The sequence below is a fragment of the Dama dama genome, chromosome 22, assembly GCF_033118175.1.
Source record: "Dama dama isolate Ldn47 chromosome 22, ASM3311817v1, whole genome shotgun sequence".
Classification (NCBI taxonomy): domain Eukaryota; kingdom Metazoa; phylum Chordata; class Mammalia; order Artiodactyla; family Cervidae; genus Dama; species Dama dama.
The window spans coordinates 3,674,083-3,689,578 of NC_083702.1; the positions used below are offsets into that span (position 1 = coordinate 3,674,083).

The following is a 15,496-nucleotide window of genomic DNA, read 5'->3' on the forward strand; positions in this document are numbered from 1 at the left end:
TCATGAAAAGCTAAGGCCTTCAGTCGAGGCCAGCAGGGGGAAACGGACCACTCACAGGGGTGGGGGGTGCCCAGATCCAGGCCAGTCGGGGCCCAGGCCTCCAACCTCCCTCTGGTTCCAAAAAGGGGCAGTTACATACCTTCCACGGCTGTCTGATTTCCCAACAGAATCGACCTTCCGTGCCCCAGAGGCTGGTGGGGGAACCCCGTGTGCGGGCCTTGCCGCTGTGCAGTCAGCAAAGGCTTCGACCCCGACTGCAACAAGACCAGCGGGCAGTGCCAGTGCAAGGTGAGGCCTGCAGCCCGTGGGCCCGGGGGGGCGGGGCGGGCACACGTGTCCACCTGCACAAGAGCCCGGCGCTCACCCTGAGTACCCCAGGCCTGCCGGCTCAGCCCCACACGCGGCCCTCGGAAGCTGAGACGTTTCCGTGAGTTTGGCTCATCTTCAGCAGCAGCCATGGTTCTCCCCGGTTGACCATTTTTCGGGACTTTTATCAAACCACCCAGCAATGACCAACATTCAAAATATGAGGGACTTTCCTGGTGGCTCGGGACTTTCCTTGGCAGCAGTCCAGTGGTTAAGACTTAGCCTTTCAATGTGGACAGTATGGGTTCAATGCCTGGTCAGGGAACTAAGATCCCATGTGCCCCATGGCCAGAAAGCCAAAACATAAAACAGAAGTAATATTGTAACAGATTCAGTAAAGACTAAAAAATGGCCCACATAAAACATCTTTTAAAAATATAAGTAAATAAATATGGCTAGCATTGCCCACTCCCCCCGCCTTGGATACCTGTCGCCCTCACCCACGGCCTGTGTTCTCAGCCCAAATCACGTGGAACCCCGGCCCCCTTGGCCTCCTGGAAATCACCACGTACCTTCAGAATATTGTGTCAACAACTGCCGTGAGCTGCCAGTAACTTGAATCCCAAAGGGAAGGTCTGTCCGTAACAGTAGCTGCTGGGAGGGACGCGCCGTCTGGTGGCCGGGCCTGCTGACCCAGGAAGGGACCCTGCCCTCACGGGGCTCTCTGCAGCCTTTGGCGCTCTGTCTGACGTCTGCGTGTTGCTTGGGGTCTGAAGAATCACAAGGGCCCCAGCAGAGCAGGACCACGCAAGCCACGTGGTGGTAGATGGGGTCGTAGCCTCGGTGGGGAGCAGGGCAGAGGGGAAGTGGGGAGGGTACTCGGGGAAAACATGCCTAGGTTTTTTTTTTTTTTTTTTCATAAAAAGTTACAGCAAATGCAGAAAGGACTGTGAATGGTGATAGTGACATCCGTGTCCCCTCCCAGAGTGACTGCTCACGTGTAGTGCCCCCTGCAGCCCCTGAAGGCATGCAGTTGGAACTCCCAGGGGACAGTTCCATGTCCCTGCCTGACACGGAAGCCTGTGTCACTGTGTCCCGGGCCATGGGTTGCCCAGGTCACCGCCTATCCCAGGTTCCAGCTGGCGACCCGTGGACCTCCGGGGACTGAGTGATCTGCCAAAAGCACTGTGGCCCGTGAACCACCCAGCTGGGCATCAATCCAGGACTTTCCAAAACCGAAGCCTGTGTTCTTGACCATCACCCCGACCTGCCCCATGACAGATGTTCAGACAGCTCCTAAATTTCTTACAATTAAAAAAAAAACTCCATCAGCCGCCCTGGTACCCTAGTGCATAGATCGCCACTGAGTCTCAGATCCTCTTTAGGACAGAAGCTGGCCCACAGTTAGCACTTGCTGAGATGTGAGGGAGGACCCCCTGCCCCATCTAGTGCGGGGTCCCAGGTGCCATCGGCCTGGAGGCCGTGGGTGGACGGCAGCTGTTAGGCCGGCCGGCCGGGCTGGAACTCTGACGTCACTCAGGACACGTCCAGGGGCAGGGCCTCTGCGGCGCTGACATCCAGGCTCTGCTTCTGGCTCCCGCAGGAGAATTACTACAGGCCCCCGGGGCAGGACACCTGCCTGCCCTGTGACTGCTTCCCGCACGGCTCCCACAGCCGCGTCTGCGACATGGACAGCGGCCAGTGCAGCTGCAAGCCCGGGGTCATCGGGCGCCAGTGCAACCGCTGCGACAACCCTTTCGCCGAGGTCACCGTCCTCGGCTGCGAAGGTCTGCATCGCCCTCGACCCGCTCAGGCCGTGTGGCAGGGACAGGCCACTGTGTATCTGCCTCTGGGGGGGCGGTGAGGGGTGTGCATACATGCACTGCACTCTCCTGGGGCACGGTGGGGTGCCCAACAGCCTTGTGGTCATATTCTGTCTGCTTGGCTTTCTAGCGGCTGGCCCTCCAGGAGGCGTGGGTCAGCACCGCTGTCCCCCTCCCCGGTTCTCACAGCCGTGGTGGAGGCGCGTGGGGTCCGGTTCTCAGTGGGGCTGGGCTCCCTTCTGGGAGGAGCGTGCGGGGAGCACCACACACCTGTGGGCCAGGCTGAGCGCCTCTCCCCTCTGTCCCCAGTGATCTACAACGGATGCCCCAGAGCGTTTGAGGCTGGCATATGGTGGCCACAGACCAAGTTCGGGCAGCCAGCTGCGGTGCCGTGCCCCAAAGGGTCTGTGGGTAAGTACCACGGGGTGTGGCCCTTGGCATCCATTCCAGGCAGGACGATCAATGGCATGGGGGTCGCGGGAGGGCTGGCCAAGGCATCGGAGCTTACCGGATGTTCCATGTTCAAAGAGTTCCTTTAGCCAAAGTGCCAGGGAATAAGATAACTTTTTCGTCAGTCGTAAATGGCAAAACCTGGAAAGAGCACATGGAAAATGTGAAGAGCACAGTGGTGGGAGGGTTGGGGGGGTCTCTTGGTGAGATGGAGGTGATGCCTGCACCCACACCTCGAGAGGCCCGGAAGGTCCAGTGAGATGATGCAGAAAGCGCCAGCCCCGAGTGGGATCCAGGGCAGTCCCGTGGACACGGTGGGCGCTCCAGAGACCACCCAGCTGATTTATCTTTTCATGGACTTGCTCAGCTGCCCACCCGTAGTAACTGAGCAGCCCAGGTCAATTGTAAGGTTGTGAATGTCGGGCAGATGTGGGCATGGCCCCAGACCTGAGGGAAGAGTGGTGTTGGCTTCATGGCTACGGCACCCGCGGGCCCTGGGCCAGCCAGGGGTTGGTTCACAAGTCAGCTTTTGGGCTCGACGAGTCCTTCCCTGCTCCCTAGGAAACGCGGTCCGGCACTGCAGCGGGGAGAAGGGCTGGCTGCCCCCAGAGCTCTTTAACTGCACCACTGTCTCCTTCATGGACCTCAAAGCCATGGTAGGCTGCACCCTGGGGACGCGCGGGAGGGCGCTGGGCGTCCAGGCCCCCGGGATCGCGTGGTCCCAGGCCGGCCGAGGCCCAGGGCCGCACGTCTGTTGGGGCCCCTGGGCGGCCGTCTCCTCCTCCCTTTCCAGACCCCGGCCCGCGTCTGGGTCTGCAGACTCGGGGTCCCCGGGTTTGGGCTCCCCGCACCCTGCCCTGGTCCTCGTCCACCTGGGCTCTTTCTCCAGGTGCTTTGGAGCCTGACACACCCTCCTTCTGAGTGTGCCATGGCCATCTGGGGGTCTGGGGGTTTTTTAAACTTCTTCCCTGAGAAGGGGGTTTCCACTGGAAAGCGACGGGCCCTGTGTCCCGGGAAGGGCCCGGGGCCGACGTGGTGCTTGCTCCCCGACCCAGAACGAGAAGTTGAGCCGGAACGAGACGCGGATGGACGGGGAGCGGTCCCTGCGGCTGGCCCGGGCGCTGCGAAATGCCACGCAGCACACGGCCGCGCTCTTCGGCAACGACGTGCGGACGGCCTACCAGCTGCTGGGCCGCGTCCTGCTGCACGAGAGCAGTCAGCAGGGCTTCGAGCTGGCAGCCACGCGGGACGCCGACTTCCACGAGGTAGAGGGGTGGCGGGCGCGGGGCCCCCTGCCCCCGCACGTCCCGGAGTCCAGGTGGGGCTGTGACCGGCCGGCGCGTGCAGTGTCCTCGGGGCAAGACCCCACTTTCCCCATGTGAGCTCAGGCCCGCTCAGTGAGCAGGAAAGGGGGCTCGTGAGGGTTAGGAGCAGGCCTGACGGGGAAGACAGTGATGCTGCTTGCACACCAGCGTCCGGGGTGGTCCACCTGAGTCAGCCCGCTGACTGCCACACTCATCCTCTGTGGAGCCCACTGTTGCCCGGCTTTACAGTTTCGGAATCTGCGGCACAGGGGGCCAAGGGCACGCAGCCTGTAAGAGGTGGGCGCCGGGGTCTCCCGGCCCCTGAGGTCCCGATCTCAGGTGGCCTGGTGTCCCCCTAGGGACAGCCCTGCGTTGTGTTCAGTATTTGGTCCCTAAGAAGCGTCTGTTGAGAATAATCAGTGAGAAGATGCGTTCATCTAGCCTATAAGCTGCTCTTGTGTCAGGGGGTGGCTGGCCTTGCCTCGTGTTTCCGCTTTACTTCTAAGGCCTCCCAGTCCACGCAGAGCCCCCGGGGAACCTTCCTGTCCGTGCTGAGCCCCCGGGAACCTCCGTGCAGAGTCCTCAGGGCCTTGGAAGGTCCTGTCACCTGCATTTCAATCCAGGCCTGAGGGTTTGGGCCAAGGGAGTTTTGTTCCCGTTTCCAATGGTTTGCAAACAGAAGTTTCTCATCCTGCCTTCAGTCTGGGTCATGCCCCCCCCACCCCGAGTCCTCGCCACCCTGCCCCCCGTTCATCTGCAGTGTTCGGGGAGGGGGCGTCACCTGAACCGGAGCGCACCGGGCGTCCCTGTGGGCTCAGCAGTGGCCAGGGGCCCCACGCCTGGCTCTCCTGGTGGGGTGGGGTTGCCGACGTATCCAGGGGGCGTCTCTGCCTGCCTTCTCCCCTGGGCATCTCGGGGTGAAGCCCTGCAAGGCTTCCCCAACCATAGAGGTTAGACCCCAGCGTCTCTCCCCATCTCTGACCGTCTGGGCCCAGCCTGGTCCTGAAGGCTCCCCAGAGCCCGGCCCTGTCTCCTTAATCAGGCTCCCGCGGGCTGGCCACTCGTGAGCTGAGCGCTGCCTGTCTGTCTGTCTGTCTGAGCAGGACGTCGTCCAGGCGGGCAGCGCCCTTCTGGCCCCAGCCACCAGGGCCGCCTGGGAGCAGATCCAGCGGAGCGAGGCCGGCACCGCACAGCTGCTGAGGCGCTTTGAAGCCTATTTCAGCAACGTGGCCCGGAACCTGCGGAGGACATACCTGCGGCCTTTCGTCATCGTCACGGCCAACATGGGTGAGGCCGCGGCCCGGCAGGGCAGGGGACCCCCAGGGTCCGTCTGCAGTGCCGCCTCCCTTGGCCACATCTCGGGGACGGGTCGACGCAGGGAGGATCTTGGTGGTCCGCAGGCCTTGCAGAAATAGGGATGGGGCTGCCCGGGGAGGCGGGCTCGAGGGTCTGGCCACAGGTCCAGCCTTCAGGCTCAGGCAGAGGTGCAGACCCTGGAGGGGCGGAGACAGGCCGCTGGTAGCAGGCGCAGGGGAATGCCGCCCCCCACACCTACTGCGCCGGGCCGGGGGCTGAGCCATCCACACAGCCAATGCCTGTGGACCCCGGGGACCCAGGACGCGCTATTCTGGGCTCCAGGCTTAAACAGTCGGCTTCCTTCCTAGAGAAGCGACCCTGATGGTGGAGCCAGCCCCACCCACCCAGACGGAGCGGCGGAGATGCTGGAGGGGGCCGTCCTGCCCGCGGGGCTCCTGGTCTCCCTCCTGTGTTTATTAAGCTCCCCTGTGGGGCCTCAGGCAGGGCCCCGGCACTGCCCCTTCCCTGGGAGTCGCCCCTTAATTTCTGGGATCATCTGTCTTCAGAGGGCTGAGCCCTTAACCCAGAGCTGGCGTCCCTGTCGTGGACCCTCGGGCTCACGGGGAGGGGCCCTCACTGCTGACCAGATGCTCACGCTGAGCATCCGGGACGCTGAACCTGGGATGCTGGAGTGGAGGAGGGCGTGGGACGCTGTCATCACTGGGGCAGGAGGGAAGGGTGAGCGCCTGGGGTCCCTGCCTCCGTCTGTGGAGAGGGTCTAGCAGAAATGGCCTGCAGACTCCCGGGGCAGACAGGACGCGGGCACCTGAGGGGCGCCTGGTGCAGCCGCTGCGCCCCAGCCCCTTCTAGAGGCAGGTCCCGGCCGAGCCTCCCAGCCCCTCTGCCTGCACACCCCCCAGCGTCCACCCCTGAAGCTCTGGGGTTGGGACCCTCCCGCTGCCCTGGACCGAGAGAGTCCTCCTGGGTGCTCCTTGTGCTGGGCCAGCCTGTCCACTTTCCCAGTCCCTGGGGCCAGCCGCCCCTGCCTCCCGCGTTCAGGGCTCCTGCTGCCCCTGACCCTGACTGCCGGGGCGGGAGCACCCCTCTTTCCTATGCAGTGACTTGAGGCTACCCTTAACAGAGGGGGTGTTGAATCAAACAGCTCAGCAGCATGACCTGGGGGTTCACCCTGGGGCCTGCAGGGGTGACCATCAGGAGGGACATGGCTGCAGGGAAATGACACTCCCATGGGGTGGGGTGAGGGGCGCCCCTCCTGAAGCTCCCCAGGTCAGGCCCCCAGCTGTCTGACTCAGCCAGAAGTGGGCGTCAGTTCTATTCAAAGGGGATGATGACCAGGGACAGCCCTTCAGGGCCGTTCGGAAGCGACAGGGGTCTGGGCGGGCTCTCCGCGGCGGGGGTCGGGAGCCGCGTGTGATGGCGTCCCCCCCACCCCCCAGTTCTTGCCGTCGACGTCTTTGACAAGCTGAACTTCACGGGAGCCCGCGTGCCGCGGCTCGAGCACCTCCGGGGCGAGGTCCCCAAAGACCTGGAGTCCTCGGTCTTCTTCTCGGAGGACTTCTTCAAACCAGCCGAGAGGAGAGGTAAGGCTGATGAGACATGGGGGCTCCCCCGGGGGCTGGCAGGTGGGGGAGGACGGGGGGAGCGGGTCAGCCTGCGGTGGCCCCGGCCCTCTGCCCTGCACCCTGCAGCCCGGCGTTTGCCGGCCCAGAGGGAAGGTCAGCCACGGGGATGCCTTGCAGAAATTTGGCTGATTTATAACATGGTGACGGAGTGAACACCCACATTGTGTGTGAGCCCGTCTTCCTTGTGCAGTGAAAAGCTGCCTCTCCATGGATGTGAAACGTTAGACTCCTCCCCGACCCCCCAGAAGACCAACCAGAGCCATCTGTGTGCAGTTCTCCAGTCCTACGTTAACACTAAAACCGCGCAGCTTAAACGTGGCGAATTTTCTTAAAGTATTTTTCACAGATCCACTCCAGCTGCTGAAAACATCTCTCCCCAAATAGGGACTTATGTACTATTCTGTAACGGACAGTTTAAAATTTGAAACCTTTTTAGTCAGTTTGTCTTGTCAGTTATATGGGTATTATTCAGACATCTTAAAAACTTTTGAAGTTTTACACTGATGTAGGATATTGTTGTTGTTCAGTCGTGTCCAGCTCTCTGCGACCCCATGGACTGCGGCACGCCAGGCTGCCTTGTCCATCACCACTTCCCGGAGTTTACTCAAACTCATGTCCGTTGAGTCAGTGATGCCCATTGACCCTCCCCCACCATCTCACCTCTGTCGTCCCCTCTCCTCCTGCCTTCAATCTTTCCCAGCATCAGGGTCTTTTCCAGTGAATCGTCTCTTCGCATCAGGGGGTCAAAGTATTGGAGCTTCAGCTTCAGCAACGGCCCTTCCAATGAATATTTAGGATTGATTTCGTTTAGGATGGACTGGTTGGATCTCCTTGCAGTCTAGGGGACTCTCAGGAGTCTTCTCCAACACGACACTTCAAAAACATCAGTTCTTTGGTGCTCAGCCTTGTTTATGGTCCTACTCTCACAGATATTTGCTATTAATTTTTTAATATGCTAATTTACCAATTAAATTTTGTATGCATGCATAGGGAAAAAATATAAGATATAGGGTTTGGTAGTAAGACTTAAGACTAAATATTAAAAAAACTAAGATCATGGCATCTGGCCCCATTAGTTCATGGCAAACAGAAGAAGGTGAAAGTGGTGACAGATTTCCTCTTCTTGTCTCTAAAATCACTGTAACTGCAGCCATGAAATCAGAAGATGATTGCTTCTTGGCAGGAAAGCAATGACAAACCTAGAGAGTGTGTTGAAAAGCAGAGACATTACTCTGCCAACAAAGGTCTGTCTAGTCAAGGCTGTGATCTTCCCAGTGGTCATGTCCCGTTATAAGAGCTGTACCATAAAGAAGGCAGAGCGCTGAAGAATTGATGCCTTTGAACTATGGTGCTGGAGAAGACTCTTGAAAGTCCCTTGGACTGCAGGGAGATCAAACCAGTCAATCTTAAGGGAGATCAACCCTGAATAATCACCAGAAGGACTGATGCTGAAGCTGAAGCTCCAGTATTTTGGTCACCTGATGTGAACAGCTGACTCATTGGAAAAGTCCCTGATGCTGGGAAAGATTAGGGCAGGAGAAGAGGGCGTCAGAGGGTGAGATGACTGGACGGCATCACTGATGCAGAGAACCTGAATTTGGGCAAACTAGGAGCAGTGAGGGACAGGGAGGCCTGGCGTGCTGCCGTCCAGGGGGTTGCAAAGAGTTGGACACGACTGGGTGACTGAACAACGTCAAAAACTCTCTATGGTTCCAGGCATCCACGGAGGGTCCTGAAACGCAACCCCCGAGATAAGGTGGGATGGAGAGCTATGTGTATGTGTATCTGCGTATAGCTTAGTGTCTTGAGCCTAAAGTCAGGCTCTTTCTCTGTGAGGGCATCAGCGTTTCTGCCTCTGAACTGGCCCCTGGGTCACCCTCTCTTGGGGCCTGTGACATCAGGAGTGGATAGGCACAAGGCTGTTTGCTTTAGGAAACTCTGTGGGAGAAGCTTCCGGTACCTGCTTCCCTGCTGTCCTTGGGAAGCCCCCAGCTGACGCCCCGGCCCCCTGCACGTGGCCTTTATCCCATATGGTATTTACTTAAGTTGCCAAAATGTCAGTTGACCAGCACTGTCACCTCGCAGTAAACCTACCAATTCTCTTATTGATAAGATTCCCCTCCCCACCCCCGGGCCTCTGCGGCCTCTGCCTGCCACTTTCCCAGACACCTGACTTGCCATGTGGCCGGGAAGCTGAGGACCGGGACCCTAAGCTCCCTTAGCCTGAGATGTGGGTGAGACCCTCGTGGATGGGCTTCCCGGAGTGCAGCCCAGCCCCCTGGCCCCCGGTGTCCTACCAGCTGCTCAGGTGTTCCTCCTGGAAGACGCCCTTCTCCCCGCCCCATCACCCACAGGGTGACCACCTGGGCCCTGGGGGGCTCCAAGCCTCTGTCCACTCTCACCCCCGCCTCGGGCTTCACCAAGCCCATGTCTTCCTTCCTCAGACACTGACCACATGGGTGAGTGTTGTCTGTTCCACTGGGGTGCAGAAACCCTGGATCCATCATCCACGTGGGGCCTCTAGTACCTGCTTTCCAGCTGGCCCATTGTTGGAGACGCGATGGGCCAGCTGTGGAAGAAACTGGGGCTTTAGACTCAGCCATTCGTCTGGGGCCAGGAGCAGACACGGGGAAGGGGTGTGTGTGCTCTGGGGTCGTGGCATGCTCCCGAGAGGCCACCTTGATGCCTTGGGGCGCTGTCCACTGCCCCCACCAGGCCTCTCACATGATGCCCCCGGGAGGCGGCAGCCTTGCTGGAGGAGGGGGCCCGGGGCACTTGGCCGCGGGAGCAGACGGCAGAGACTCGGGGAGGACTGGGTCGGCTCCTGCGTGGGACGTGCAGGAGGGCAGAGCGTGCAGATGCCCTTGCTGTGAAGACACTTACCTCAGCTTGTCAGTCCACGCCCTCGACAGGGCGGCGTCTGTCCCAAGTCAGGGGGGCTGGCAGGGTTCCCCAGCCTGGGGGCACCAGGGCCTCCACGCAAGAAGCCCACAGCCTGCGCCGTGTACCCCCGCCCAGGAAGATCCCGGACAGCCTGTGAGGGGACCTGCCGCCGAAGCAGGAGAAGGGCGGTGCCTCCTGCACGCACCTTCCAGAAAGCTCGCAGCCAGACCCTGAAAGCAGCAACCCTAGCGGCGGTCAGAGCCCCACCCCGCTGATCCCAAAGCCAGTGCTGACCAGCCTGAGGGTGGCTAGCCATGCTGTTAACCAGGCTGAGTGTAGCTAGTCAGGGTTGTTAACCATCCTAAGGGTGGCTAGCCATGCTGTTAACCAGCCTGAGTGTGACTAACCAGGGTTGTTAACTAGGCTGAGTGTGACTAACCAGGGTTGTTAACCAGCCTGAGGGTGGCTAGCCATGCTGTTAACTGGCCTGAATGTGGCTAACCAGGGTTGTTAACCAGGCTGTGGGTGGCTAGTCAAGGTTGTTAACCATCCTGAGGGTGGCTAACCATTGCTATTAACCATCCTGAGGGTGGTTAGCCAGTGCTGTTAACCAGCCTGAGTGTGACTAACCAGGGTTGTTAACTAGGCTGAGTGTGGCTAACCAGGGTTGCTAACCAGCCTGAGTATGGTCAGCTGGAGTGTTAACCAGCCGCTGACCGGTATGGCCTTGAGCAGGGCCAAGAGGATATGGAAAGTGGGCGTCTGCCTCAGGGCGGCACTGGCTGAGCAGAGGGGAGTCTGCTGGATTCGCCGGCCACCCTGAGCCTGGCTCCCCGCCTGCGGCACCCCCGTCATGAGGGGCAGAGGAAAGACCCCCTCCCCCTGCCTGCCTCCCTGGAGCCTGTGCTCCAGGCGGTGTGTGCTGGGTGGAGATGCTTCCCGAGATGACCTCTGGACGAGGCCCAGCGGGCACTCTGGGGGTTGTTGGAAACATGGGTGAGTGTGGCTGTGAGCCTCCTGCGAGGGTAGTGAGGAGTTGCTTTCTGTGCATGCTAGGGGGTCTCCGGGCCACCCACATGAGTGGGATCTACAGCGTCCCACTGTGTCCTCACTGAACATCATGTCCCCGGGTTCACCCACGCTGTGGCCCGCGCGGATGGACCACGTTTTCCCAGCCCGTCAGCCATGGAGGGACACCTAGGCTGCTCCAGCTCGTGGCTGCCGTGACTCATGGGGCCGTGAGCGCAGGTGTGCAAGCCTCGGTGAAGTCCTTGTTCCCAGCTCTTTGGGGCACAACCAGAAGTGGGACTGCAGCGTCCTGGGCAGTTCTGTGTTCGCGCTTCTGAGGAACTGCCTACGGTTTTCCACAGAGCATCCATGGATTTCACTGGCTTGAGAAGAAAGCGGTCTGGTGGGATCACAGGTGTCTGGCCCCCGTCCTCACTCCGTGCTTCCGTTGCAGAGAGCCCCACGGTGAGGCCAGCCGGTCGCAAGACCACCCCCCAGATGGTGCGCCCACGGCCCAGCGCCGAGACAGAGGCCCCGTCCAGGAGGCGGAAGAGACACCCCGAGGAGCCTGGGCAGTTTGCTATCGCCCTGGTCCTCATCTACCGGACCCTGGGGCAGCTGTTGCCAGAGCACTACGACCCGGATCGCCGCAGCCTCAGGTAAGGCTGACTCCAGGAGTCGGGGCGGGGGCGGGTGTGGGGAGATTTCCAGAAGGTTCCAAGTGCCGATAAGTCAAAATCTCGACCACCGGAACATCTGTATGAGGACACTGCACAGTGACCCCGGCTCCAGGCCAGAGACCGCTGCCCTGCGATCTCCCTCGGACAGGCGTTCGGAGTCTGCCTGCCGTTTCTGCCAGGAGTGCCCCTCCCGACACACGCCCCCGGCTTGGCAGTGTTATTCCTGCTTGGAGCGTCTGTCCCCTCGCCCCTGCCTGCCACCAGCTGCCAGTGACCCCAGCCCTAAGTTGTTCAGGCGCTCAGCCGTGTCCGACTCTGACCCCATGGACTGCAGCACCCTAGGCTCCTCTGTCCATCACCAACACCCGGAGCTTGCTCAAACTCATGCCCATTGAGTCTGTGATGCCATCCAACCATCTCATCCTGTTTCCCCTTCTCCTCCTGCCTTCAGTCTTTCCCAACGTCAGGGTCTTTCCCAGTGAGATGGCTCTTCTCACCAAGGGCAGCTCAGTAAACACTGGCTGAAGAATCAAACGCCACCCGAGGGCTTTGAGGCCTGAGCAGAGGCAGGCACCCAGGGAGGCTTGGCTCTTTTCAAACTTTGAGTCACTTGGCAGCTCCTGCCTGGGGCTGCGGTCCTCACGTGCGCCCTGCCCGGGGGCTGGACGAGAGGCTTCCCTGAGCCACAGCGACGGCCTCGCCTTCCTCTTACGGGACGTTTCCCGCGGCCAGGGTTTTCCAGCTCTGTTACAGGTTGTGGGGCCCGACATCTGCTCGCTTGTTCCTTCTCTTCATGTTAAATTTCCAGAGTCCGCCTCTGTCCCAGAGGGGCGTGTGCTCACCTGTCCGTGGTTAAACCTTCACCAAGCCCACACCCCTCCTCCTCCACCCAGCCCGCCACACGCTCTCAAGGGCAGAGGCCCTGAGCTCGCACGCTTGGTCTGGTCCCTCCCGGAGAGACCCCGAGCTGTGTCCTCGCCGGGGCCGCACGCGGGTTTGTCCTGGGCTCTGCCTTCTCCCTGCAGGCTGCCTAACCGGCCCGTCATCAACACGCCGGTGGTGAGCACGGTGGTTTACAGCGAGGGGGCCCCGCTGCCCAGCCCCCTGGAGAGGCCCGTCCTGATGGAATTCGCCCTCCTGGAGACCGAGGAGCGCACCAAGCCGGTCTGCGTCTTCTGGAACCACTCCATCACGTAAGGGTGACGTCATCCCCTGCCCCCAACGCTGTGTGTCTCTGGGGGGCTTTGCTGAGGCAGGGTTCCTGCCCACAGGCCCCCAACGCTCTGTTGGCAGAGCGTCCTGGGGCGGGGAGCGTTTGTCTGTGGTCCCTTTCAGTCCCTCCTGGGGCGTCAGAGCCCTCCATAAGCACAAGTGTACGTGCATACACACCTGGAAACACAGACGTGTGTGTGTGCACACGTACCCAGTTATGACCACGCTCATGTGTACATGAATGCACATGGACACATGCCTGAAACACACATATGCACATTGTGCACACCTGTGCACACACGTGCACAGGCACACACGGTGATCTCCCGAGAAGCCCAGCACGGGGACAGGGCCACTCCCCTGCGGGACTGCTGCCAGCAGGTGCCCCGGTCACCACCGGGCAAGGCAGGGGCTCGTTCTGGACACACACGGGGGCGGGAGTCAGAGACTGGGCCCAGGGTCCTCCCACACTGACAGTGGGAAATCCCGGACGTGAGGAAGGGCTCCCTGTAGCAGACCAGGGTCCCTGACCTCAGCCGTCCCACCCCGGAGACCCACATGGCAGCTGCTGGGGCTGGCTTGACCGCTCAGAGGCCCTGCCCTCAGCAGCAGCATCCGTCTGCCTCCGACCCCCGCCCGTCACGCTTGCACCCAGGACAGAGCCTTGAGCTCGCTGCGGTGCAGCCCAGACCTTCCCTGACATTGTGGCTCCGCTGGCCGGCGGGGTGTCTGCCGCGGGGGCTCTGCAGGGCCGTGGGCTGGCGCTCCCGCTGCGAAGCAGGTTTGGCTCGGCACAGACCACGCGTCACTCCCCCTCCTTCTGGTTTTTCCAAATTCTAGTTAACGAGCAGCCAGCATAGCGCCCGGAGGGTAGCAGACGCTTGGCTTACAAAAGAGAATGAAGGGCCCCCTTTGACGAGGAAGGCGGTGTTGAGGTCTGTCTGGCACGCGCTGGGCCCGGCTGTCTCTCGTGGTCACTTGATTGGATCCCGGCAATTAGCCGGTGCACTAATTATCCGCCCTGCTTTGTGCTGCACCTGCCGGCCCAGATCTTCACGTTCTTGGCAAACACGTGTGAGCCTTCACATCCCATTTCACAGATGAATAGACTAAGGATCAGAGGCGTCGCTCGACTTTCCCAGAGTCAGTTGGGCAGGGCTCTGCGGCAGCCTGTCATCTGGGGCTTCCCTTCAGTAAAGCAGGGTAATGATGGGCCCCGCTTCCAGGCGGCTGCCATAAACCTTGTGCAATCTGAAGATGAAAGTGTGAACGGATGCACCAGGTTCTTCTTAAATCATCGAGACTCAAAAGGAGACTCAAGCACAAAGTGGCTGTTTGAACAACTGAGTGATGTCTCCGACACAGAGGCCTCTGACACCCGTTGAAGTTTTACTGCTGGATGATGCATGAGATGTGAACTTCCAAGGGTGCTCATTAGAGGCCTGGGAAGGGAAGGGAGAGGGTGCACACGGTCCCCGGGGCAGCCAGCCCGCGGTCCTCACAGCAGAGACAGTGGCGCCTGGCCAGGGCGCACCAAGGACATTGCTTGGGCTCCAGCGGGGGTGGGAGGGCCTCGGAGACCCCCCTCACCCCCTTTTCCTCTGCAGCACCGGCGGGACTGGAGGCTGGTCGGCCAAAGGCTGTGAGCTGCTGTCCCGGAACCGGACCCACGTGGCCTGCCGGTGCAACCACGCCGCCAGCTCTGCCGTGCTCATGGACGTCTCCCGGCGTGAGGTGGGCACCAGCCCCAGGGCCACCCCGCCCACCTGGCCAGTGTGTCCAGGGACCTGTCCCTCTGGAAAATCAGCCTGGCCCCAAACCCACCCCTCTGCGAGCTCTCCCTCTCCTCCTAAGGGCTCTGAACAAACCGATGCCACACCTGCAAACTGTGTTCCAGGAGGACTGGCCAGACTCTGTTAGGATTTTCATAATAAAACCCCCCAGAAGGGGTTTTCAAAGAGGCCACGTTGTAAGTTAAAAACTGTGATGGCCGCCCTGAACCTCCGGCTGAAAGGAAACTCCTGGAATATACACCTCACTTCAAAGCAGGGTGCTCAGCAGTCTGTTAGGTGATGCGGTTTCTGCTGCACGTAAAATTTTAAGGAAGAGATGGGGCGGGAACAATAGAGTTATTTCCCTCCAATGCCATACACACCGCCCCTGGGAGGACAGAGGAGGCTCGGTCTGGAGCCGCAGAAGCAGTGGGCAGCTGATGTTTATCCCCCAGCGTCTTCAGTGGCCTCCGTGGGCCTCCGTGAGGCTGTGGGGCCTGGGAGCGGGGCGGGGCCCGGGAGCGGGGCGGGGCCAGCTGGCACCAGTGTGTGCTGGTGCGAGGAGGCGGCCTGGGTGCCTCGGGGACCTCACCGTATTTTCAGGCCTGCCATGTGCCCCAAGCAGCCCGGCCATCGCCCCTCCCGGGACTCCGGGTCTGCGGTGGCCCAAGTGTCTGTCACGTTCTCGGGAGGTGAGTCAGCCACAAGCTGCTGCTGACGGGGCGTCAGAGTGGCAACAGCAGAGACTGTACCTCTGGGCGCTGGGACAGCAAGGCTCCCGTGGGCAGGGACACTTTCCAGCGGGAAGCACGGGGCCTGGATGGCCTGGACGGGGTTGATTGTGAATCATCCTTGTCCACAGAGGGCCGGGTTTGGGGGTCCCCTGATGGCCAGGAAGCTGGGCAGTGCCAGGAGCAGCCTCACAGGCAAAGGAAGCAGAAGGAAGTCCTGGTAGAAGAAATTAAATGAGAGTAGAAATCGAGGCCCCCCCACGCCCTGGGGCCTCAAAGCCAGAGGCGTCTGAAGACCCCCAGCCTCGGGGAGTAGGTGCTGCTACAGTTTCCGGAGCACTCGGTGGCCCCCCCCACCCCCGGCCCACCGAGGCCTGGCTCCTCACTT

The 15,496-nt window shown here is 60.9% G+C and overlaps 1 protein-coding gene across 1 annotated transcript in view; it reads left to right on the plus strand.

The window, feature by feature from the left end:
- Positions 1-15,496, plus strand: part of CELSR1 (cadherin EGF LAG seven-pass G-type receptor 1) — a 162,720-nt gene that overhangs the window by 111,930 nt on the left and 35,294 nt on the right. Inside the window, exons 14-23 of the mRNA XM_061125630.1 lie at positions 168-288; positions 1,910-2,093; positions 2,439-2,540; positions 3,141-3,235; positions 3,635-3,844; positions 4,987-5,170; positions 6,637-6,780; positions 11,168-11,372; positions 12,419-12,586; positions 14,213-14,339. Of these exons, the coding sequence (XP_060981613.1) occupies positions 168-288; positions 1,910-2,093; positions 2,439-2,540; positions 3,141-3,235; positions 3,635-3,844; positions 4,987-5,170; positions 6,637-6,780; positions 11,168-11,372; positions 12,419-12,586; positions 14,213-14,339 (1,540 nt within the window). The remainder of the gene's footprint in view (positions 1-167; positions 289-1,909; positions 2,094-2,438; positions 2,541-3,140; positions 3,236-3,634; positions 3,845-4,986; positions 5,171-6,636; positions 6,781-11,167; positions 11,373-12,418; positions 12,587-14,212; positions 14,340-15,496) is intronic.